The sequence below is a fragment of the Pangasianodon hypophthalmus genome, chromosome 24, assembly GCF_027358585.1.
Source record: "Pangasianodon hypophthalmus isolate fPanHyp1 chromosome 24, fPanHyp1.pri, whole genome shotgun sequence".
Lineage (NCBI taxonomy): Eukaryota > Metazoa > Chordata > Actinopteri > Siluriformes > Pangasiidae > Pangasianodon > Pangasianodon hypophthalmus.
Genome location: NC_069733.1, coordinates 10,920,414 through 10,946,431, shown reverse-complemented (window position 1 = coordinate 10,946,431; position 26,018 = coordinate 10,920,414). Strand labels below are relative to the sequence as shown.

Below are 26,018 nucleotides of genomic sequence, written 5' to 3'. Positions count from 1 at the left end.
TATACAGTATGTTTCTTGTAAATTCTCACATGCCACTGTATTTCAAAATTAGTGTTTTCATAATAGTCATATCTTAGTTGAGACTTTGGAATTATACCATATATATTATTTACCTGCCACTGAAAAAGACATTTTACAACAAAATATTAGTTTGAATTATTTAAAGAAAAGTTGTATCTGCTATGACCATACTGAGGGTCAAGAATTAATGGCTCAATATTTTAAATCACAGACAGAACTGTAAGATAGAACCTTTATAATTATAAAGTATAAAGATGTATTAAAAGATGGTAATAGATCAAGTGCAAGCTAAGGTTGAGAGTAAGCTGCGATTTTCACAAAACTCCCACTGTGGGTCTGAGAGAAGATGAATGAGCGGAGTGGACAGCTGAGAAGTGGGCGGCTGGCACATGTTTGTGGAGTAACTTCCACCCTCAGCCTTCCACCTACGCCAAATCGCACCTCTAAGTAGTAAGGCTGCCGGACTCCATTGTGTATTTCCAATTAGCACTTTTTTTACAGTGGAATTCTCTCCTCGTAAGTTCCCCACAATCACGCAGCTGCAGTGCTGGAAGGAGAGAGCCAGTATAGATAAGGAGAGGCAGTATGTGATCATTTGTATGTAGAACCAGGGGCTGTGTTGGCCCTTGACTGAGCTCGACTTCAGCAGAGGTCAAGCAAAATATCACACAGCTCGGCTCCTGCTGTATTGCTATGGTAACTGAGCCTGCTAAGAGAGACAAGGTGCGAGGAATAGAGCACATTAGACAAGGCTACTCCAGCAGACTCGACTTCTTCCCTGCAGACTTCTAACAACGTATTGCTGAATGCTCCTCTGTGAGTGCTATCAATTTCAAAAACTCTGGTTCAATAAGAGAGCTACTTAATGTTAAAGCTGGTGCCTGAACCATTTTTCCTGGTATAGGTATTTTCAGTAGGCAGCTCCAAAGAAGAATAAATTCCAGACGGGTCTCTCATATAAGGCATTCTGCATTTTGATGGACAGGAAATCACTTGACACTTGAATGTTTGATATTTTGCTTTACCTTTTGCTCATTTCAAAGCCAAGATTTCAAAAAACTTGCATGACAGCTAGACAGTGAGATGATGACTCCCTATACCTTGACAGTTTCCATTCAAACAGCATACCTATATGAAATATTTATGAGATGCCATTTTCAGTGGCTACTATTCAAGGCATCAACTCATTTCTAATGTGATGATTATTATGCATATTTTGGCCTCAAAATGTCATGTAATTTATTACAAGGTGTAGTCAAAAACATATACAGACATGGAAATACCATCTCAAGTGTTCACAGACTTTACAGCTGATTATGTGCCCTGGACACTGAGGTCAGAACCTCACTCAAACTGCACTGGGTTTGTTTTATACTTCCTACCCATTATTAGTTATACCAATCATTAGTGCTATACATTAAGCCAAAGCCCTTACTGTGGCATCTGCATGGCAACTCAATAATGTTCTCAGCAATGCAAATTATTGAATCATCTGAATCATCTCTATGATACACACAGCTCTATGATAAGGCAGTGGAGCCTCAGTGGTTAAGGCTTTGGGCGACTGATCAGAAAGTTGTGAGTTCAGATCCACAAAGCTGCCACTGTTGGGTGCTTGAGCAAGACCCTTAACCTCAATCTGCTGAAATGAGTAATTGTAATATTACTACTAGCTGTAAACTAGGGATATAACTGAATACAAAAACATTATTTGGATTGAACAGATATCATGTTCTAAATAGATACAAATACAGATATAAATAGGAGGAGCAGTGTTCATTTTTTGTTCTTTTTTTTTTTTTTGCTATTAAAGTTCAAAGGGCACCAAGTCAAGACTACAGCTATGCATCAGAACTGTGATCTCTTGGCCGCAAGTGAGCGTTCAGATATGAAGCTCACAGCACAAACAAACACCATGTTGTGTGATACATTTAATGAGTGCTGGCATTTTGACCTCTGAGTTTTTCCCAGTGTTTTTGAGAACGTAGTTGTAGGTATTTAATTTAAATAAAAGCCCTTCCGGTTTAGGCCACTCCCATTTCAGGTTTAAATCCGAATATAGATATGGACATTTGGAGCACAAAACATACGCAGATACATATACCAATAGTGGCACTGGGTTACATTCCTTCTGTAAACAAATACTTTTGGTGAGAAATGCAAATGAAAAGGCTTAGTGCTAACTTGTGATTTATTTGTATTCAGAAAGAGCCTCTCAAAAGTCTGCCTCGGGCTTGCAGACGCATCTTTTTCTGAAGCTGTTCAAAATACCTTATTGCGCTACAAAACCTTCTGTCTGGTGCTCAAAAGGTAAATGATAGCTCCAAAATATGACGACAGCCTTTGTAGAAACACCAGCGTGTGTTTCTGTAAGTACAAATTATTTACTAGTGGTTATCTCAACAGTATAATCAGTGTATCACAGCAACCTACACTTGTCTTAGCTAATCAGCACAAAGCCGCTGCCCGATGAAGTCAAACAAATAATTAGGCTTGAATGCCTTTCCTGGTTTTTTTAATTATTATTTTAAACCATCTATTCTCCTGGTGTGGTATTCCTGTTTGTTGCTATTATATACTTATACGGATCAACGTTTGCTTTTGGCAGGCATCTAAAATTTTGAGGCTTTATATACTAGCAGCTAAGCTATACAGTCTTACTGCGAAGAACACTGGGTACTAACCTCTGGATTTTGGATTTGAGTAAAAACCATTGCAAGGACCTTCAATGTAAGCTGTTAACACTATATTGTCTTACCCTGACTGAAAGCTTTTAACCAGTAAAAATGAACACAAGCTTTTTGAAAGGGGAAAAGTAAATGCCTGTAGTATAAATGGAGTGCCCCTACTCCACTTTTAAAGAATGAAATACGTCAACATAAAATTACTTTTTTGGCATCCAGATCAGATTATGTGCTTCTGGAACTAAGCGCAACAGTACCACTAATGATCACAAGAAAAACACTATGAATGGTATGAGGAAGCAAGGCTGTGGCTGATTTCTTTCTACCCCAGATTCATGCAGCCTATCAGTGACAGTCATGTCAGGTGATTACAGGAAGTGAAACACCCCCTAGATTTGATCTTCATTTGGGCTGATTTTTTTTTTTATCCAGTTTTGTCCAATCAAAGTAAAAATGACACAAAATGACTGAGTTTTGTTTTTTTTTTTTTTGTTTTGTTTTTTGAACAAAGGGGTGAATAACCCTAGGAAAGTATAATGGACTTGAAACGACTTGAAAATTTTGAAATCAAGAATGTAGCTTCCTATCTGCTTTTAAGTGTATATGTGTGTGAGTGTATATGTGTGTGTGTGTAGTGGTTTGCCCCACATCAGTCTAATTATTCCATCAATGAGACCTTCTGATATAATGCATTGTTTGGCCCTAATAATTGTTTTGTTATTGTTGTGCTATGGGTGGATAAACTATATGGCCAAATGTCTGTGGACACTTGACCATCACACCCATATTTTGGTTGTTGAACATCCCATTCCAGATTTAGTCCCTATTTGCTGTTATAATAACCTCCACTCTTCTGGAAAGGCTTAATACTAGATTATTTAGCATGGCTGTGGGGATTTGTGCTCATTCAGCCACAAGAGCATTAGTGAGGTTGGGCACTGATGTCGGGTGAGGAGGCCTGGGGCATAGTCGGTGCTTCCGTTCACCCCAAAGGTGTTCAGTGGGGTTGAGGTCAGGGCTCTGTGCAGGCCACTCGAGTTCTTCTACACCAACCTTGGCAAACCATGTCTTCATGGCTCTTGCTTTGTGCACAAAGGCATTGTCATGATGCGATATTTTTGTGTCCTGTAGTTCCTGTGAAGGGAAATCTTAATGCTACATTCCATACAATTGTGTGTTTCCAACTTTGTGGCAACAGTTTGGGGAAGAACCACATACTGTAGGGGTCAGGTGTCCACAAACTTTTGGCTACATAGTGTATCTTAGCCCTCCTATATTAAACATCATAACCAGTCGTCACTGAGTATACGTCAGAAATTTACAGATGAGTTTGAGTTTGATGGATTGCAAGTAAGCCAAAGCTGATTTGGTATTAGTGGTATTTCAGAATCATCATTTGCAGAGTCAGAAGGCATTTCACATTAAGCAGTGTGAGGAATCGATTTGTCTTCTATATGTGTACTAGTTTAAGTGTACTAGTTTAATTAGTTAAATTTCAGACACCCCAGAATTTTTCAGCTATACCTCTACCTAGAGGTTACTCATTTTTATTAACTGAACTTCACTTATTTTCATGTGGGGAATTTTATCTCTAGCCCACCACTAAATCGAATGATTTCCTGAAGGATATGTAATACAAAGCCTGCCAGATATCAGGCAGGTGAAACACATCAATTATCATCAGGAAAAGCAAATCTGACAATAAAGAAAGTCTCAGCTCTGCCAGGTAGACATAACTGATCCATCTCACACAACCCACAGAATTACAGAAGTAATAGAGCAATAATTGAATAGATACAGATATGAATAGATATATTTTATGAGGCTCAGAGCTAAATGTAGGTAAGAGACCTTTATCCAGTGACAAGGTGTAATGCGCTGAAGGACAGTCTGAATACATGCAATTAAAAGTGATCACCTTTCATTAGCGATAGCGACATGCTGTCTAGAAAATGCACTTAAATGCACATACACAAGCACCTCACTTTCTGCTCCTGTTTAACATACTAAACAAGAACACAATAATAAAAAATGTTAAGGATTTTCGGCAGCATTTTGAAAATCAATTTGAGCTCCATTATCGTAACACTTTACAAGGCAAGGGATCATAGGGATTTATGATAGCTACATAGGTCATTCATAATAACTCACAAAAAAAAGTTTGTTAAAATTTCATATTTTCAGACTGTAAAACTTATATTATTTGGGCAGTTATTCCAACCTACAGGGTGTCCCAAATGTCTCCATACATAGGGGACTATGTACGCCAGCACCACACCGCAACACGGTCAGTCTTTTTGAATTTGTTAATAAGTTTGGCAGCAGTGTTGTGTGTGTGATGTGCTTGCCATGTTTCCTGTTAAAGTCCATCACAACCTTGCGACAGCTTCCTTATCCAGCCATGACAATGATTTCAATACGTTCTTCTTTTGTCAAAGGCATTTTTAAAGCCTATCTGAAAGAAAATATATAATATAAACTAAGTATGAAAAATTTTGGAAGACATTTTGCTAAAAAGTGTTAATTTCCCCTATGTGTGGAGACTTTTGGGACACCCTGTACAACAGACTGGCATGTAATCTGTCTAGGATAACCATTGCAGATACTGGGCCAGAAGTAAATTCATCTTTTCATTCATCTTCAGTAACCATTAGTCAGGGTTGTAGTAGATCCCGAGAACTCTGGGCATGAGGCAGGAATATGGCTTAAATCCACCACGCTTTATCTAGGGCTTCCAACAACAGGAACTACACAACTCCCCTTACCGAAGATCCGTGTTTGACAGTCGACCGTACATGAGAGGTTTCTGTTGAACTGAAAAATGCAGTCGCTTCTGTCCTGGCTATATTCTGATGAAGATAAAAAGCTCTTTCCTGTGTCTCAGCATTATCCGAGAGCAATGTCAACCAAGGTCTTCCTGCACCTTGTAAGATAGATGAGAATCCTCTGGAACATCTTTAGTATCTAATGCACAATGCCTGTCCACACAGAGTGGATTTAAAGTTTAATATTGTACGTGAGGCTTTCAGAGAATGAGGACAGAAACATACAGCGTGCAGGCTGGGAGTACTCTTAATCTTTCACTGCTATTCAAAAAATATTGTATTATGGGGTTTTTATTGGTTTATTAAACACTGTCTCAGTCAATTAACCTTAGCTAATTCTTATTATCTTAGTGTGTATACACTGTTAGATTAGTACATCCTTGCAAGGTCTTGCCATTATTCTAGGGTGCATTTCCAAGCCTTATCTTTTGTATGTTTTTCTGTACCATTATCAACAATTTTCAAATCATCCTTGGATTCATCCTTGTACTGCTTTAATAGTAAAATAAATCCTTCACCTTGCATTTTCTATGTTTCCTTGTGATCCTGTTACCTGCACAGTGAATTCAGAGCTTTTCTTTAACTTTAGCACAAGCCCATAGAACCAAAACACACTAAACCTATTTAATTGCCTCTCTCAAGGCCCCGAGTCTTGATAAGGATGGGTAAGCAGACTCAAGGAAAGCAAGACTATCTATACTCCTGCTTTGATAAGAGTTCTTGTGGAGAGAAGGAAGCTCATTTCATTTCACATCTAACTCTTTTCACTTTTCTCACTCTGTCTTCTCTGTAATAAATGTTACGCCTTCCTTTTTTCTGTCCTACTTCTCCTGCCTCCTCCACAATAACTGTCAGGGTGATTGTTGAAAAGAAGCTTATCAGGCTTCATTTAATATCTTTCACCATTTCAAGCCTCTAGAAATCTGTATACCTCCTGTTTTATGTTTCACACACGTCGCATAAAGCCTACTAGACCAATGACCCATAAACCTAAGGGTGTTCCTTTAGTTTTAAAGCAATTTGTGTGTCAACCTGGCATCTGCACCATGCAATGAGAGCCAGTTTAATGAGCCTGGGGCAAATGTAAACAAGATGGGCTTGTTAATTTAGACATATCTCTGGCTCTTTTCTTTGACTGGTTGCATGCAGTCACTGAACAGTCTTTGCTCTAACGTTTTTGGAGTTTGAGTTCTTGACTGCAATTATAAAAGAAAAAAGGGCCGGTAGATATTGTGTGCATTTTTCACAAATGTGAATGTGTTCATGTTTTGTTTGGTTTTGTTTTTAATTCCTAGGATGACCAAGTATGTTTCAAACCCACTGATTGGCTCCAGCCACAGGGAGGTTGCTTCCTTCGTGCGTTAATGGCGGGTACAAATTCCAACCTGCGCCATATCTGAAATAAAGTTTACAATCATGACATCATGAGACAATAACACCAGTTTTAGTGACACATTATTGCCTCTGATGTCTGATGTCATGCCAAAAAATCTTAATTATTTACCTTTCTTTAACTACAGAGGTATGCTTTCCATGTAAATGTGTGACAGACTTGCAAGAATCATGTTAAATAAATTTTTTTAAAAAGGTAGGACATAGTAATATATATACATACATACTAGTAATAGTGTATGTATATATAGATCCTTAACAGGCTCTGGAAAACCAAAATTAGAGAGGTCCTTTTACTAGAAATCTTCACTAATAATAATAATAAATATAGTTGCAAATGGCGATCTGTGGGGTCCAAGCACCCTTTAGAAATAGCACTACCAGTGGCCAATTCTTGTCAAGTTACATAGAACATTAAAAATAGACCATAGATTAAAATACTAGCTCAGTGATAACACTGTGAAATGCTCGCTAAAGTGGATTAGCTAATGGTGGCCATGTTTTTAAATTGCCACAATGATGCAGTACACCAAGTTTTAGTTTTTCCACCATGATAGAAATGATTGGCATGTGGTGGCCATTTTGTTTACAAATCACAACATCTTTTTTGGTAAGTATTGAGATTCAAATTCTGCTGTATATTTTGACACCAATTTTGTGAGGTTACGCCAAAATTGGTTGGTCTTAGATATTATGGATATAGATATTATGTAAATTATTAAGTAAATATGATATTATGGTTAATAATAATGGTTAATAATAATAAAGATCTGTATTCATGCTCACTCTTTCTTTCAAATGGCAATAAAAAGCAAATAAAATGAAGCGAAATGAGGTGACTGCCATAATTCTGTGACCAAAGAGCCTGAAATAAGCGAAGGAACATTAAAAAATGCCCTTTACTCTCATCAAGATATTTTTCAGAATGCCGCTATGCATTGTTATGCTTGTGATCAATCATGTCGTGATCAATCTTTCACACTTTCTACAGCATTAAATAAGCCCTGCGACATCTGTCCGTGGCTCCATTCTAACTTGTTTGTCTTGCTGTGTGGAGCAGACTGCAGGTAATTAGTTTACCGAGACCAATGGCCTGTGTTGCTGCCCTAGCCTTGCTTCGTTTCACTAATTGACTGTGCAATAGGTGCTCTGTAGGCATATCACCACAAATTAAAGCCAGTAAAAGAGAGATAATGGAAATACTGCTTTATATTTCTTCGATAAATACCTCTTTCCCCCATATTCATTTTTAGTACTTCTATCAGTATTGTGCCAGTGTTATTCTTTTGTATATAAAGGTATTTTACCTTTAAACATATCTTATCTTTAAACATAGAAGTTGTTTATCTTAATAATTTAATAACACAATATAACAGCCATTGTTTTTATGTCTTAGAATATTCCATTTATAGTGTAGGATAAGTAAATACAGTGAGCTCCAAAAGACTGAGACCAGTAAAGAAAATGCTTCTATTTTACAAGCTGTACAAAATGTTTAACTACAAATTATATAATCAGCAATAACTTGAGGGAAAAGTAAAATTTTATAGAATATTTACATGAATTTGAAAATTTCTTTGTATTTGGTATGTCTCTCTTTTGCTTTAATGACACTTTACACTCCAGCTGGCATGGACTCCACAAGTTTGTGTAAAACCTTATGATTAATGCTAGACAAAACCATTGGAGTGTCTTCTGAACATGTGCTTTAATGGAAGAAATAAGTCTAAAGGAAAACTTGACCTTTTGTGCAAAGCAGTTAACATGGTAAATATCACAACGTTACATTTTAACCTAGAAATAGTGCAGAATCTTGAATATTAAAAATGTACAAAATTGAACGTTTACTTATATAAATATTTCAAAATTCTAACACCTTCTGTTTATTTCCAATTTTAAATGAAAAAAAAAAAAATCCCAAAGTTTCACTATGGTCTCAGACTTTTGGACCCCACTGTATAGGATATCATTATAACAAGTAATCACTCTATTGATATATTAAATGACAATATAAAAAAGGCAAAGCTGAATCATTTCATGAATGAAAATTTAAACTTCTCTAATTTTATTACAGTAAGTGGTCACATAAAGAGCTCCTAAGCTGTAGTTATAAGTTGTGTGTTTACTGTTTACTTTTACATTTACACAGGCATTAAAATGTAACGAGAGCATCTTAAACCTGTTGCTGTACTGGGCCTAAGGCCTTTCAGACAGTCCACTGAATACTGATTAACTTTAAACTGACTATTTATTAGAATCTCCCCAGGCCATGTATAAAATGTATGCTGTGTTACACAGAATACATAATACCTCATCATGCTTGGCATAATCCTGCATCAATGCTCATAAGTAGCTATAAGAATGTCAGGTTAAATACCACATTATAATATCTGTTCCTAAAAATAAATCATAAACACTAATGTAATACACTATAACACAGGTTGGTATAATATCTCTATTGCAAGTTATAATGCAAAGCCTGTTTTATAATGCATTACAACATTGGTTCTGTGATGTGTTTGTATTGGAGGCAGGATGCGAGTGCATAAAATCAGCATGTCTTTTATTAAGGGTAAAATCCCGTAGTCGCGGTCATAACTCCAGGCGGGGTGAAATCACAGGCGGATGGCAACAGATACTAATCCAATAGATACTAATCCAACAAATGCTAATCCATAGTCAGCTAATCCATATTCAGCATCGAGAAAACCAGCAATGGTCAAAATCAGAAACTAGAAATACAAAGCCAAGTAACTAGGGAAAACCAGAAAACAAGTTTCAAAAATGCACAATAATGGCAAGACTTCACAAAGAGACAAAGGCACAGGAGGATATAAATAGACAAACTAATCAAGGGCTTAATACAGAACACATGGACATAATCGGGAAAGAACACCAATAACAGGACAGAGGTGGAGACAAGACCTGAATCTCAATGTCAGTGTTAATCAAAACACACAGTAGGAAATAAAAACAAACCATGAGAACAGTGCTTGTCACGCTTAATGCACTGCACATCAAGAGGAGAATTATATGTATGTATGTAAGTAACTACATATGAGCGTTTATGGGTGATTAAGCCAGGCATTATAACACTTCACAGAAGCATTTATAATACATTTTAGGCATTATAAAATATGTATAGAATATATAAACAGATTTATAATGCACAATGGATCCAATGATTCATTTGAAGTGTTGTTCTCATGCCAACCACTGCAGGATATTGGCTTCTACTCCCACTTGTTCCTTCTTTGTATTTTGGGTATAACGTGTAAGGATAAGCAACAGTCAAAAGTATACACAGGGCAATGGGACTACTCTGAAGTAATCCTACATACCCTTTTGTTTCTATTTTCTCTGTTTTGTATATTGTTTCATGCTTAACCACAGCAGTCCTAACTTCCAAGTTCTTTGTGTCGCTAAGCTTTCTTGGTTTTAACTTTTGCCTACTTTTTAATGATCAGCCTCTGTTTTGACTGCCAGCCTTGTACACAGCATATCCTAATAATAATCCTAATAATAACAATTTTTCATACAGTCAATTCAAACTGGTTTGGTACTAACAGCACCGGAAAGTGTGGAGTTAAGTAAGCATTAGTAGTATAGGCTTGTAGTCTATGTATTATACTGTAGTATCATGGATATCATGTCATCTAATTAAAATGTAAATAAAAATAAGCAATAGCAAGCTAGATAACATTAGGATATTATACTATGTACTTGGCTACTGGTTTACATATTTCAAGGAGCCAACTGTAAAGGGGGGGGAGGGGGGGGGGGTGTCAGTATCTCTCTCTGGAGAACCCCCAAAGGTACTAGAACCGATCCTACAATAAGAAAGCCCTAAGAAAAGATAGGGAAGGAATAGGTGGAAACACTTTGCCTGCTGTTAGCAGGTGAAGAAGTGTGTACAAATCTTTTTTTGACATGTGTGCAGCAAGTAATTGAGTCATGTCTGTGTTTTGAGCAAACTTCACCCTGCCCATGCAACTGTTTGATCAGTACGTAAATCCACACATAACTCAGAGGCACATTATGTATTAACTCCTAACTTTGTGTTTATCTCAAGTCTGAAAACAGCCCATAGTTACTCATATTGTTTTTGAAGGATCAGCTCTGAGGTTAAAAGGAACAGGTTACAACAGTGAAATTTGCCTGTGGTGTGCCTCTTCAGTGTTTGTTATGACTAATAGCCTTGGCTAACACTCTACCGTCTGCGCCTTTTGGCCAGACTGGTAGGAGTGCATGGCCTGAAAGCATGACTTTCTAAACAAAAAAAATTCCAACAGTGCTCTTCAGTTCATGAATAGAATGGAAAGAACACAGTCTGATTTATTTGCACTGAATGTGTGAATGAATCCACAGTTCTGAGCTGGTATTCATGCTCAACCTTCAGGCTTGAGGGCAGCACTCAAACCACCTTTCTGCTCACACATCAAGCGCATCCGCAAGCTTCAAAACATGTCTGCTTCTCATTATCACCTGCCATTAGCTGCTGTCAGTGTGTCAAGATTAAGGATGAATGCCGCTCTGCTCTCCGTAGCAGGTGTCTGATCTCGCTGCTGATGCATGCTTGGGCTCTGCATGTGAACTCAATCATGATGTCAATGAACACTAAATGCTCAGCTGACTCTTTAGCACCAGGTCAGTCTGTGGACCAAATTTCAAAAATGTGTACATTGAATTTTAATCCAATTTTGTCCTTAATCCCTGAATTTGGAGTCACTTTTCCTGGGAAGTTTCTCCTTTAATTACAGAAGAGACAGTAAAATGCAATCTGGCTCTGTGGAATCATTTTATGGCTTCATAAAGTTTGGTCACTGCAAACACATGGATATTGGCAGGTTACATATTAAAGATACTGGCCTTATATAAAAGAGTGCAATATCCAGTGTTGTCAGAATAGAAAAATCACTTTAGTAGATATTATGTTCCAGCTTGGAGAGAAAAGCATTATAGTACAAGTGTGCATTCCTGAATTAGCACATCCTTATTTAGCAACATTTGCCATGATAGCCAGCAACCTAATAATCCCAGCTAAGTTAAGACGTTGGATTACTGATCGAAAGGTCATGAGTTCAATCCCCAGCACCACCAAGCTGCCACCACTGGGCCCTTGAGCAAGGCCCTTAACCCTCAACTGCTCAGTTGTATAAATGAGATAAATGTAAGTCGCTCTGGATAAGGGTGTCTGCCAAATGCCATAAATGTAAATGTAGCTACGGTTGCTAGCTAACATTAGACTAATGCTAGTAAAAGTATTAAGCAATGTAATTAAAACCAAGCACTAGCAAGCTAGCTAATATTAGAATATTCATTCATTTTTTCATTCATTTTCAGTAAGATCTTTATCCTGGTCAGGGTCATGCTGGATTCAAAGTGTATCCCAGGAATACTGGGTGTGAGACACTCAGGGCACCATGCCCACACACACTCACTCACACCTAGGGGCAGTAGCCAATTCTGGCATGTTTTTGGAAGGCTTGACAAAGGTGAGACTTGCAAAACTCCACACAGACAGTAACCCAACCTGAAACTGAGGACCCTGAAGCCCATGATACCTGCTGCGCAACTGTGCTGCCCACATTAGGATATCATGTTAGCCAGTAGCCAAGGTCAAAGAATAGTCAAACAATTAAAATATGTGTTTATAACCCTAAAGTACTCTTCATTTCCTCTCTCTGGGGGAATCATCAAAGCTTCTACAACTGACCCTTCAACAAGAAAACTTTAGGGAATGAATAGGAAAGGAATAGAGAAAATTTCTTCCTCCTTATAAAGTCACTAACTGGCCACTCTGTCTTTGCAAACTAAGTCCTTGTAAGTGCTACTTGTGAATTAACTTAAGTTTTCTTTATTTGTTATTTAAGACAGCATGATCTTTGTTGCCTGCTCTGCCTTGTCTCTTCTTGTGTGTTGATCTACCATTGGCCTGTGTTGATTCTCGTCTAACTCATGAGTCAAACGTTTGAGTGTTGTAACCTTTGCATCAGTATGTGAAGCAATCTGAGGAATCTCAAACGCCTTAAAATACCAAGATTAATCCTGAATTTGAACAACAAACAGCTAAAAATCATAGCATTAAACTGTTTGTATATATCGAGTTACAGGTTTAGACAGTGAAACTCACAGCTGGCATAACTGTGATGGATTAGTCTTGATTAAATTTCTCTTCAGTATGATTTCTTCACATTAATATGGAGAGCTTACCACGATTCAAAGTCGTAATTAAAGTCATTTGTATTCCAGGGCCAGAAAAAAAGCTAAAGATCTATGGTAATTGCTGGGATACTCACACTTACATCTGTTCTCTTTGAAAGTCTCAAACAAACATGGGCAAAATAACGTTAGCATATGTGCCATTTGCTAAACCCTTTATCTCTATGGCTGATGTTTCAATTACAGACTTGTGATGAAATATGCTCATTATGCAGCTGAAAGCTGGTGCCCATTGTCTTGGAAACTGCCTTTGAAATCCCGTAACTGCCAGCTTCAATTTGCCTTTCTGAATGCCACTCAACCACAGAGCAGGGAAGCGAGGGCTCTCTGATGCCTAGAGCTAATGAGCAATGATCGCAATTAAAGCTACCATCAAGAGGGTCACTGCAGTGGTTTTGTATTTTCACAGTTTTAACTGTTAATAATTGGAATGGCTACAGTGGATTTGTATTTGTGGAAAAGAAACGCAATGAAGGAAGAAGTGAAAAGAACCTGCATTAACTAGCAACAGGAAATGATGCTGTTGTTCTTGTCAATAGTACCATTCAGGACGTCAGTCTATTTTATATAAAGTGAAATAAAAATGATAAGGTTGTACTCTAAGCATTCAGAGCACTGCTAATAAACACACTGTAAGAATTCTTAAATATTAAGCTGGAAGATCAGGGTTTCAGAGCAACACCGAGTTTTAATTAACAACTGTCTTATTTTTATGTGAGGCTGGCATTTGCCTTAACATGCAATTTAAAGTTCATGAAGAAAGAGCTGAGCAAGAGAGGAAACTTGCTCCCATGGCACTGATGTTTCCCATAAGTACACACTCTCTCTCTCTCCCTCTCTCTCTTACTCTCTCTCTCTTTCTCTCATTCTCTCCCTCTCCCTCTCAGGAAGCTTTCCGTTGAACCCGAAGATGATCTTTATTCTCCACTGACCCTAGATATATTGCTAATTAAGGTCCCAGAGCAGTGGGGGAAGGAGGGCAGGAAGATGAAGAGTTCAGCTGGTGGGTGGCCAATGTAGGAGAGCTGAGAATCATGGCAGAATGCCAGTGTGTGCTGTTAGATGAAATTGATTTGAAGAGTGGGGGGAGAGTGGGATACAGCGTAATAGAATTAAGTCTGACAAAAGCGCTGACCTGAAGGTTAGATCCAAGGGACGGTGACTCTACAAGGTCAAGCAATACACAGTGTGTATTCTAGCAAGTTAGAGAAAAAAAACGAGACGACACTAAAAGTAGTGGAGTGAATGCTGTGCTGCAGGACAGATTAAATAATTCAGAATGGATGAAGAAAATGTACTATACTAGATTCAGAACCACCAATGTACTTCAGCAGACCGAACCAAATACTTGATAGTAAAAATATTGTAGTAGAGATGACAATGTATTAAAAAAAAACTGGCTGTAGTTCAGTAACTCCAGTTATTTAAACATGGACCAGTGCGGCTTTTATAGCAGTTCCTCTGTTGCAGCTTATCCAATCACATGCATTTACATAAATTAAAGGGCTGACGGTAGCTGATTAGACCAGCTACTAGCTACATGGATAAAATGGGCGCGTTTCATAGATTTAACATTTTATTTGTTCTCTCTGGTATGATTACTGAACTAATGACATTGCTTGTTTGAAGAAAAGTCTATGACAAAAACATAATATTTAAATATGGATAAACAAACAACAATGCATTTATTAATCCCACATGAATTTCAAAACAGATGAGTCCATGGAGCTAGTCCAAAGTGGTAACAGGAAGCGCCACGATGAAACACAACATAACCAATATGAGCTGTCTTACTTATAGACATAAACTAATCAATATCGGTTAAAAGATATTAAAAACGTAACTGTTGTCACCATTCAGTCATGTTAGTCACTTATCTGGACCTTTGTAAGCAAGGAATTGTATGCAAATGGACCACAAATTTCAGCTGAATATGCTTGGTGTGGAATGTCATAGATTGTGTTTTATTGCTCTAAAGTAATGGAAATTCTGTGTTCATCTACCTGATTCAGCAAATATTGTCATGGGGAAAATCTCAATTTAACTCAAAGTGTGTCATTTTGAACTCAATTTAACTCAAAGTGTGTCGTTTTGAACTCAATATAACTCTAAGTGTGTCATTTTGAAACTTGAATCTTTGTTTGTGGTATAGATTGTATGGATTAATTCACTCCTAAACGCTACCCAGGCTCGCAGAAAAACCATTCACAGGCAAATTATCTGTGTTAATCTCTATACATTGTATAGCAACATTCTGGCACAACATACTGTATCGCATTACCATGTGCCTTACTAGCATTATTGTGTTTGCAGAGAAGAGGCGACTCATGAGCCTGGTAAGTCTGATCATATGGGGTGAAAAGCACTTCTTTACACATGAAGTAGGCAAGGCTCAATATGTTTAAAAAAAGAGGTTAAATTATTTATTACATATTGATCTTATTTAAAGTGTAGTGGTAGAGGTTAGCTTGGTTAAAATATGTTAATTCAGAAATTGGCATACAGAGCATTTGAGTGAAAGTTTCATATGTTGTTTGTGCCAGAACATAGAGGATGTTGAAAATAATTTTTTCTGTGAGAGTGGGATGGCTTAAAAGGGGATGTATAACCAAGCAAAAAAGAAAGAGTCAAGAAAAATGAAGTAAAATAACACACAAAACACGCAAAGGGGAAATTATGATTTCAACTACAGTAACAAGAACAATTACACCAACAACATTAAATATAATGAGTATATAATTTGTCGTCCAAAGATTTGGATCCAGTGTCTATCTCAGGAACACTGGGCACGAGGCAGGAATACACAAGGCAGGAATACACGAAGCGGGAAACAAGTTCATCACAGGGCATAATACATACTCACATTCACATGTTAATTTATTTAGCTCAATAAACCAATTAGATAAACTGCACCTTTACAACTTGCTCAGCCTTTTTGTGCATGGAATTCTTGTTGTGTAGAGGAGCATCAGTCTCTTTTTCAGAAAGTGAACTCTAAACTTTATTGGATACAAGCTACAGTTTTATGAAGTGTCCTTAGATGTATGTTCTCCAGATTCCAATGTTATGCATTTTATTCAGAGAATTGAATACAAGGTGAAATCGTGCCAAATTGTGCTTGTTATCCCCTAAAGGTTAAGCCCTAAAGTTAATGTATATCTAATATCTTTATGTATGCACATCTTTTCCTCAATCCAAAACCAAAGACTGCTAATAAGGCCTTCAAAATATGAAATAAGGAACTCTAAGACCTCCCTCTCTACAATAAAACACATGATTTTGCATCCATATTATAAAATGCAGCTGTTATTCGACACTCACATGAAATATAAGCTCCTACTAACTAGCACTGACTTTTATCCTTTGATTTACTTTAAACACCAGGATTTAATTTAAACATCTAAAACCATAACAAAATCACATTTTGGAAATGCAGTTGATGGAATAGAATGGACTTTAAAACTTGAGAGCAATAAACTGTGCTGCAGTAAAGCCACGCTCCATTTCTTAATGGCTCAATACACAATGCAATTTGAGAGCTAGACAGTTTTCACAGCTCCTTTTGCTCCTCATTCAAGAGCAATAATACGGTCCACAGGTAGAGCAGCCCATCACGGCCAATTGTTTCCCTTGCGTGTGCTTCATCTAAGCTGGTCTAAGACCTTTTCAGCCTCATTGAACATCAATGGCCCCCTCCTGATCCCTGCTTACCTTATGAACATAGGCAGGGATACTGCAGCAACACACATAGGTGAAAGGAAAGTGAATGCACAAAGACAGAGAAATTAAAAAGAAAGAAAATAATTAGCTTTGCTTCATAGATTCTGATGGATCCTGTGTGATTTCTTGTTTGGGACCTAGCTCAGTGTTGTTTCTGTGCATGTACTGCCCATGGCTGTGTGGGTTTCCTCTGGGTTCTCCGGTTTCCTCCCACCTCCCAAATACACACTGGTAGGTGGACTACACTAAATTGCCCATAAATGTGAAAGAGTGTGTGAATGTGTGTGTGCATAGTGCCCTGTAATGGACTATTGTCCTATCTAGGGTGTATTCAAGTCTTCCACCAAGTGTTCCTGGGATAGGCTCCGGATCCACTGTGACCCTGATCAGGATAAAGCTGTTACTGAAGAATGAATGGATGGCTGGAGAGTAACACTTTACTTCAGGGCAGTGTTCACAATCTTACATAACACCTGCATAAGCTCCTCATGACATCTGAAATAAATCTATGTAAACATTTATAAAGGCTTATTTCAACAGGTGTAAGCTGTCATAAAGAATATTTCGACAATTTGATGTCAAGTACCATATGTTTTTGTTGACGTAATGCTTTGTTATGACACTTTCCGGTATGACACTTACGAAAACTTCTGTCAACTCTCATAATGGTTATGATGTGACCATTAAACAGCAAAATCAAACTCACTCTAATTTAGGTTATTTGTACATAATTCTGTCATTATGGTGTGACATTGATATTGCCATTAATGTTCATTAAGACATTTGCTTTACTTATTGTAATATACACTATATAATACCAGAGTTATAGTGTCTTTATTGCCACTGTTAAACAGCTGTAGTTTGTAACTTGCTTTTGTACTTGCTTGTGCAAGTCTCACATTGAGGTTATATTGAACAAAGAAGGTAACTATGCATAGCTTTGGATTTGCCTCTGTTCCCTGGCTTGTCCTGTAAGTGAATCCCAACAAATGAAGAAACACTCTGAACTTGTTCTCACTGACTCTAGGTTCAACTCTGTCTCTGGATACACTGTTAGTCATTAACGTTACGTGCTAACCTATAAGAAAACTCTGTGACTTTTTGTAACAACCATGTGGTTCTCCTTTAAACCAGTATGACCAGCAGAATTTGTGTGAAGTTTTTTTACTCTAAAACAATAAGCTTTGTGCTATTTAATTCTGCTTACACTGCAGAAAAATCTATTTCGCATACACGATACCTGAACTAGATTGTGTATTTCTATTTATTGCCTAGTTATTGCCTATCGCCTGTAATTTGGCCAGACCACTAATCTAAAATGTAATCAGTTTCTTGCATTCAAAATGGCTCATTCACTGTGACCAAACAAATTGTTCACTTCATTAACAATGATTCAGGATAATGATAGTGTGGGTCGCACTATTGGTCCTGGCCTGTTATGAATTCAGATCCAAAATTGACAGTGGTTCTAAATGTTATGAACTGGCTTGCTTATTAACAAAGAAATGCTTATTTATTATAACAATTAAGGAAGCTTTAAGCTAAGTCTTGGCTCCTCCTTTTCTTTTTCTAATTCTAAATCTAATGCTAATGAAGCTGATTTTTCCTTTTACCTCTGTGAGGTATGTATATTTCACATACAAGTTTTAAAAAGTAGGATGCCAGTAATAAAATAAGGATGGCAATTCATTCCAACAGATTCCTTGTTGATTAAATTTATAGTGGTAGTAACTATAATATCCATTTATCTCTATTACACAAGCCTAAGATTCGAAGTGATTTGTCGCTGCCGAATTTTGAATCATATTATTGAATCTTCAAGCTCCATTAGTCTGAATGAATGATGGGTCTCCGTGAGTCTGGAGGCAGTATTAGTTATGTTGCAACAGCATCTGGATATCCACTTTCTTTCCAATAAATTGAACTCCTCTTATATTAAAATTGACATTGCTGTGAATCACTCTCGTCCTGAGATGCGGAAGGTCCTCCAAAATGCACTCAACTCAGTGCAGCTACTTCATCATCTCCCACATGACACAGCGCTGCATTAATACTGTTGGGGTCAGACACTGTGGACTCCATTGTGGTCTGCCAAGCAGCATACATTCTGATCGTTATACAAAATTTATTCACTGGCTTACAATCATTACTATTGATTTATCACCTTACTATTTTTAAATGATGAATACATACAGTTTACTACATACTGCCGTTTACTTACTCTCATACCACACTGTCCGTCTTGCGGCATTAAGCAAAGAAGCGGACACTAAGTATCATGTAAACAAGGTATCCTTACCTATTAAGGTTTTTGAACACATGACTTCTCAGCCTGTGGATTATTGTCCCTTATTGAGGGACCAAGTAGAATAAAACATTAAAACAGTGACATTCCCTGATATATGCAAGCCAGAATTAGGGGATAATAATAATAATAATAATAATAATAATAATAATAATAATAATAATAATAATAATAACAGTTAAACATATTGGTAATACTTCCCATGAATGCTGTATTGATAACACACTAAAAGAAATCCATTTATAACATGTTATAGGCCATACAGTACATAATGCCTTGTAATTCCTGGCATAAGCCTCTATAACTGCTCATCAGTAATTATAGTTATACTTTATAAAACATAAGCATATGAGTTTATAGTGTTAGGTGATAACACCTTATACTGTATATTCATGAGAACCTTGTAACATTTCTTATGAAGCCTGTAATTGTAAGCCATTATAAGTGCATTTATAATGTGTTATATAGCATAAATTACTTCATAATGCCTGCCATAAGTCTGTATAAATGCTCATAGTAACATGCATAATATTTTATAAAATATAAATATATGACTTCATAAAACCAAATGACATAACACATAAAATTTGGTTATAAAGACATTGATGGTTCCGGTATAGTATCAGTACCACATGCAAAGGCGGAGTTATAGTGCATTTTAGAGTTAGTGTTTACAATATTTTCATGAACAGATTATAAAGCATTATGTACTGATATTACAAAGTCATACACAGTGTTAGGAATTTAGCCACAAATACTTATGAGCAATTATACATATGTTATTATATATATATATATATATATATATATATATATATATATATATATATATATATATATAATATATATGTGTGTGTGTGTGTGTCTGTGTGTGTGTTAGCTATTATTATTATTAGCTATTCTGTATTCTATATAAAATATTATGACAACACTCATTTATAATGCATGATACGGGTTTATTCAGAGGAAGTGTTATAACACTCCAGATGTTGTAATGCATTATAACACAGGTAAGTATGATTGAATTAAAATTTAAAAGACATTTAAAAAGCTTACTTGACATAAAGAAAACAATGGTGTATGGTATAATGCCTATACCAGGGGCTGTGTTATAGGGCATTATAACATCAGTGTTGTATATCCTGAAGTTCTATACTCATTCTTTATAAACTACTTATAAGCATTTATACAGGCTTTTGCCAAATGTACTATGAATGCTAGATGGTATTTTAGATGCATTTATAAAAGATTTTGAATACAAGATTTATTGCAAAATATTTAATTCAGTAAAACCTCCATATTTATCCATATATATACATTGTTCTTAAATTTTCATCAAGGTAAGTGTTGGGCTAGGAATACCCTTCTGATAAAGAAATATGGTGTGGATGACTCTCCCATCTATTTTACTTTCCACATAAACCAATTGCTATATTTATCATTTTTAGTAAAAACACTCTGAACTGGGGAATTCATCAACACTTCACTGTGACATCAGGCAGAATAATAACAGTGACTCCTCTGCGTGACAGTGGCCTCGACTCAGCCCGGCTCAGCTCCAATTTTTTATCAAGATTCATGGCTAAGCCTTCGTCACCAACCCCACTTTAATTTTCCTGCTCCATTTGGTCTAAGTGAGAAAAATCAGTGTTCAAAAAACCACTCATGGTTCCAGTATCCCGATACATTCTTACAACCCAAATGCTTTCATCAGAAAACAATAAGCCGCTGAGCCATATGCCTTCAATATTTATGCTTATAAATACGCATAAATAAGTAATGAATTCCACATCAAACTATCAGTCTGTTCCGCTTTAATCTCAGTGTTTCCAAGCTCAAACATACACACCAGCTCAGGCCTCCAAATGTCCTAGTGGCAATTCCCTGTCTAGGATCACAGTAGATGAGCTGTTGCCATGCTGAGATGTGCCCTCGAGCACTCAATTTGGACAAAATGGCACTACACAGTGTACCCCAAAACCACCCCCCCACCCAAGCACACATACACACACACACACACACACATATATTGCACAGCCTTGACTTGCCACAGACTTCACACATTTCAAGGATTTTCTCATGCAGTATACAACAACAGAACAGCATGTCTACATCAAAGTGCTCCACAGAGGATGCTGTGCCACAATACAACATGAAGAGGCCACAAAAGAGGGATCTTTCTGTTCCAGCTGTTGCTAATTCATGCTAATAATTAAAGGAATTGCACATAAATTTTCACAAGGGGCAAATTATATTGCAACATACACCACAAAACATCACAGCATGAGTTATTGATGAAATCAAAGCCAATGGAAAAATGAAGACATGGCAGAAAAAGTCATCAAACATTTTGTAGCTTTGTAGCATAGATGTGGATGAACTTTTACAAGTGTCTAGTAATAAACTGGTTTGATCACAACCAGCCTTTCTGTCTTGTGCAATATTTGACTATTTGTTAAAAATATTTAGTTTATTTGTCCTGGGCCCAGTCATCATACATGGTGAACTTGGTCACAAGAACCAAATTAAATGTCTACAACAGGGGTAACAAAATGACTATCTGTATCTGGATATGTATCTGTTTAGTGCTCCGTATCCATATAGTATCCATATAGTATCCATATCTGTATCTGTATTCAGATATTAACATGAAGTGGGCATGACCTAAACCAGAAGAGGTTGTTTTGGTTGGTTGATTGTTTGTTTGTTTGTTTGTTTGTTTTTTGTAATGAATTGTTTTAGTATAAATAGGTCCCTGGAGGACTCTCTCTCATTGCTGCAGCCCAGGTTCGAATCCCGGACAGGAAACTAACCCCAGCCACTGGGGTTGCATGCAACAGTGCGCTGTCAGTGCTGGTCCCGAGCCCGGATAAAATTGGGGAGGGTTGCGTCAGGAAGGGCATCTGGCATAAAGCCTGTGCCAAATCAAATACGCGGACCAATGATCCGCTGTGGCGACCCCTAACGGGAGCAGCCGAAAAAGGAACAACAATTGTTTCAGTATAAATGTTCCTATTTTTAATTGTTTTGAAATGCTGTTTTAAGTGTTTTTTATGCCTTGTGGCTGGTTGGTCTCAACTACACTGTTTATTTAATTCAGCTTGCACAGTTATTGTTTTTGTTTGTACTTGCTTGTGATATTTTCTAACAAATTTAGTTAGTTCTATTTCCCCAAATTTAAACTAACTAGCAGCCTAATTTAAGCCACTGTGACCCTGACCAGGCAGTCACTAACGATAAATGAATGAACCTTATAAATACATCGCACAGTGACACATGTTCATGCTAATAAATGTGGTCTTCTTTGTCCCACTAGTTTAATATCTGGCAGCCCACATGAAAGTAAAGTACAAGTCTCCAAGATACTTGCTCAAGTTTTTTAAAGAACCCTTTGAGATAGTTAGAACTGTTAGCCATGTTTTTAAAGACAGTACATGAAAAAGACAGGTCTTGTGCTACAATTAGATGCTCATAAATAGAAGAAGACTATTCTTATGACTTACTACTACTATACATTCCAAATGTCCTAGATGAACAAACATAGTTCTTTAGGTTCTTACCTTTGACCTGTACACCAATTCGGAAGTAGACATCTGCAGTGCTGAGGTAGCGCTCCACCAGAATGTAGTACCACTGTTCCCAAGACAGCAGTGGCACCTCCAGCTCGCATGGCACGTTCTCTCTGCAGTCCACAGCACTGGAGTTGTGCACTGGTGGAGCTCTAGCTCTCAACTTCAGCAGAACTGGGCAGCTTTCACTGCTCCTGTTCCTGGTGCTGCAGTCCACCAGCTGAACCTTTACTGAAGATATGTAGCTGGGGATAAATACTCTGTAAGACAAAGAGGAAAGAAATTCAGGTGGCTTGTTTGGTGTGTGTAGACACTGCGCAATGCAGAGCCTTCTACCATATTAAGTGGTATGTACGTAAGTCTACGTATAAGGCCACTATCCTTGGGGACTGCAGCATATTTATTTCACACATACAGTACTATTATTATCCAAATGCCAGCAAACTGTGAGGTTAGAAATTCTGCTTACCACTTCATACTGCCAACTGATATCACTGCAAATTTAATCAATATTCTTTTTTTTAATACAGAACAGTTCATCTACTCATGAATTTTATTTTACAATTGTTTTTATATGTACCTCACTATATCTAAATTAAAGACTTGTAATGCATGCTTATCTTCTACAAAATATATCAATGAGTTGGGGGTGATGGCAACATACCATAAGAACATAATAATTTAGCATGAGCTGCATTCTTAGCCACCTCCTAATGACAGGACTTAAACATGATGTGAAAGTTAAGCATATAGATAATTAAAGGTGTGTCAAAAACATTTACAATGTATTGACTGTAGAAACTGTAAATATTGAGACATCAGAAAATGACCATGTTAGTTTCAGAGCTCTCACATGTTCATCAGTAGAACAGCCTGACTGACAGTCTAATCTAAAACATGAAAAAGAAATAAAACATGAAAAACTCAAGGGAAAAGATTAACAATAAAAAGAAAAGGCAATACTTAATAAAAGAAAGCTTTTGGATGATTATGTGTCCAAATGCACCAAACCCAGTAGTTAGAGTCCACAAAAGCTGACAGCTGGCAAGTCATGGCCACATAATGCTGACAGTGTTGTCAACAATTAGATGGGATACTAGCTAGATGCAGTGCCAGAAAATATCAGAGCCATCCAAGGCATAATATTGCATATGTTATATATGTTTTCAGATTTTTTTTTAAATAACTGCTGACCACTCTGGCCATTCTCCTTTGACCTCTCTCATGAACAAGGCATTTCCACCTGCAGAACTGCTTCTTCCTGGATGCTTTTTTGTTTTGTTTTTTTGCATTCTGTGTAAACTCTAGAAACCGTTGCGTGTGAAAACTCCAGGAGCTCAGCAGTTTCTGAAATACTCAAACACTTTTTTTTCCACATTGTTATGTTTAATGTGAACATTAACTAAAGCTTTTGACCTGCATCTGCTTGATATTAGGCATTGCACTGCTGCCTAATTGGGTAATTGCATGAATGAGCAGGTATACAGGTTTCTTTAACAAAGCTGACGGTGGGTGTATATATATAAATATATATATATATATATATATATATATATATATATACCCTGGCCAATTTTGGCCATATAGTGCATGTCATTGTGTTATGTTGAACCCTAAACAGAAGCATATCTGGCTTGGGATTTCATGTTATTCATAGATATAAACTAATTACAAACCTAGACGAGTTTCCATTTTTTTCACCCATGACACAGTTCATTCTGTCTTCACTTTTGTAGCATGGTAATTAAGCAATGTGAACAAGGCATCAAACACTTAATCAAACAGAACACAATTTGTTTACATGATCCATCACGACCGTTCCAGTAAACAGGGTTCTTTGAATTTAAATTGTCTCTTTGGAATCGGTTCCCATTTCATTCAGGCTTAAATGATGTATTGCTATTTCCAATTTTCTGCACCGTTATGTTTATTTCACAAGTAATTAAATAATTTCAGTTTCTGAGTAATGTTTATTCTGGTGAAAAGTTTATTTAATTGTTTAGTGAGCCTGACATGAGCTTGATTTGATGGCCATATGAACAAAATGTTTGGAAAAGGTTGAACCCCCCTCCCCACCCCCTTTTTTTATAATTGTGGTTTATAATAGCACGTTGATTTCAGGGTTAACTATGGCAAATTAAATAAATAAAATATTTATTTACTCTCTGTATAAATAATTAATTTAAAATAATGAGAATTTGAGTGCTAATAATTAAATGTGGCATGATTGTGAACTTATTTGTTTATACGGCTATGTACACCACAAAATAAGTCTCTTTTAAGATGGTGGTCTCTAGAGCTGCCTCTTTGTCCTGACTGATTAAATATTAGTGGTCCATATCTATTTTTTTTCTGTTTACAGAATCTGGAGTACTACAGAGGCTGAGTTTTTCCTCTAAGCAGATATTTTATTGACAGCTGCCAGAATGTGAGGAGAACCTCACCAAATATTACAGAAAATATTCTGACATAAAAATCACTGACTCCACTTTTAGTCCGTTTAGCCTTACATAGCCTGAAACCTCCATAGTAATCAGTAACAGTGCTTTTAAAACCAGCTAATGATAATAATATGCAATTTAACAATAATATGTTTTATGGGTTTATGTTCTTTATATCAAAACTATTGTATTGCATCTTCTGAAGGTGAAAAAAAACTGATATCATGAAAAAAAAAGGTGATATGGATGTATTTTGTTCAATTTCATTCACAGGAAAAGTATGAACACTAGCCCTGCTCTGTAACTTTTCATACGATTTGTGTTGTGCATTGAATTGAAGTGTGAGACCATGTTGAGAATTTCACACTCTTTATTTTCCAAGGTTATGCACTGCTCTGATTTCACACCTATGTCTCTTAGATGCTTCCATTTCTATTTTAAAAAAGGCTGCTTGCTATTTGAGATACTAATTAATATTTGAACATCATAATGATGGAGGCCCATGAAAGAGAACAGAAAAAGATGTGCACAGAATGATGACGAGGGTGTGTGTGTGTGTGTGGTACAGACATCCTGCTGTTAGTATGCTGAGCAGTGCTGCAAATGGCACAAGCGTCCTTATCAGCCTCATTGAAGCTCTGGATCCTAAAATAGATATCAGACTGATGTTTGTGGAGTCTACCTGCAAAAAATGAGCCTTTCAGCATCATCATATAGGGGACCAATCAATCATTCCCAGCTGGGCTACTGCCTGAGTATATTTGCATACTTGTGTGTGCTCATCTATCTGCATTTGTATATGTGCTCATCTGTCTGTTTATTTAGTCTCCCTGTGATGG

General features: G+C 36.9%; 1 protein-coding gene across 1 annotated transcript in view; it reads right to left on the bottom strand.

Moving 5' to 3' along the window:
- The window catches only part of tmem8b (transmembrane protein 8B), a 123,866-nt gene that overhangs the window by 36,661 nt on the left and 61,187 nt on the right, over positions 1–26,018 (bottom strand). The window contains exon 5 of the mRNA XM_026931052.3: positions 22,730–22,998. Within this exon, the coding sequence (XP_026786853.1) occupies positions 22,730–22,998 (269 nt within the window). The remainder of the gene's footprint in view (positions 1–22,729; positions 22,999–26,018) is intronic.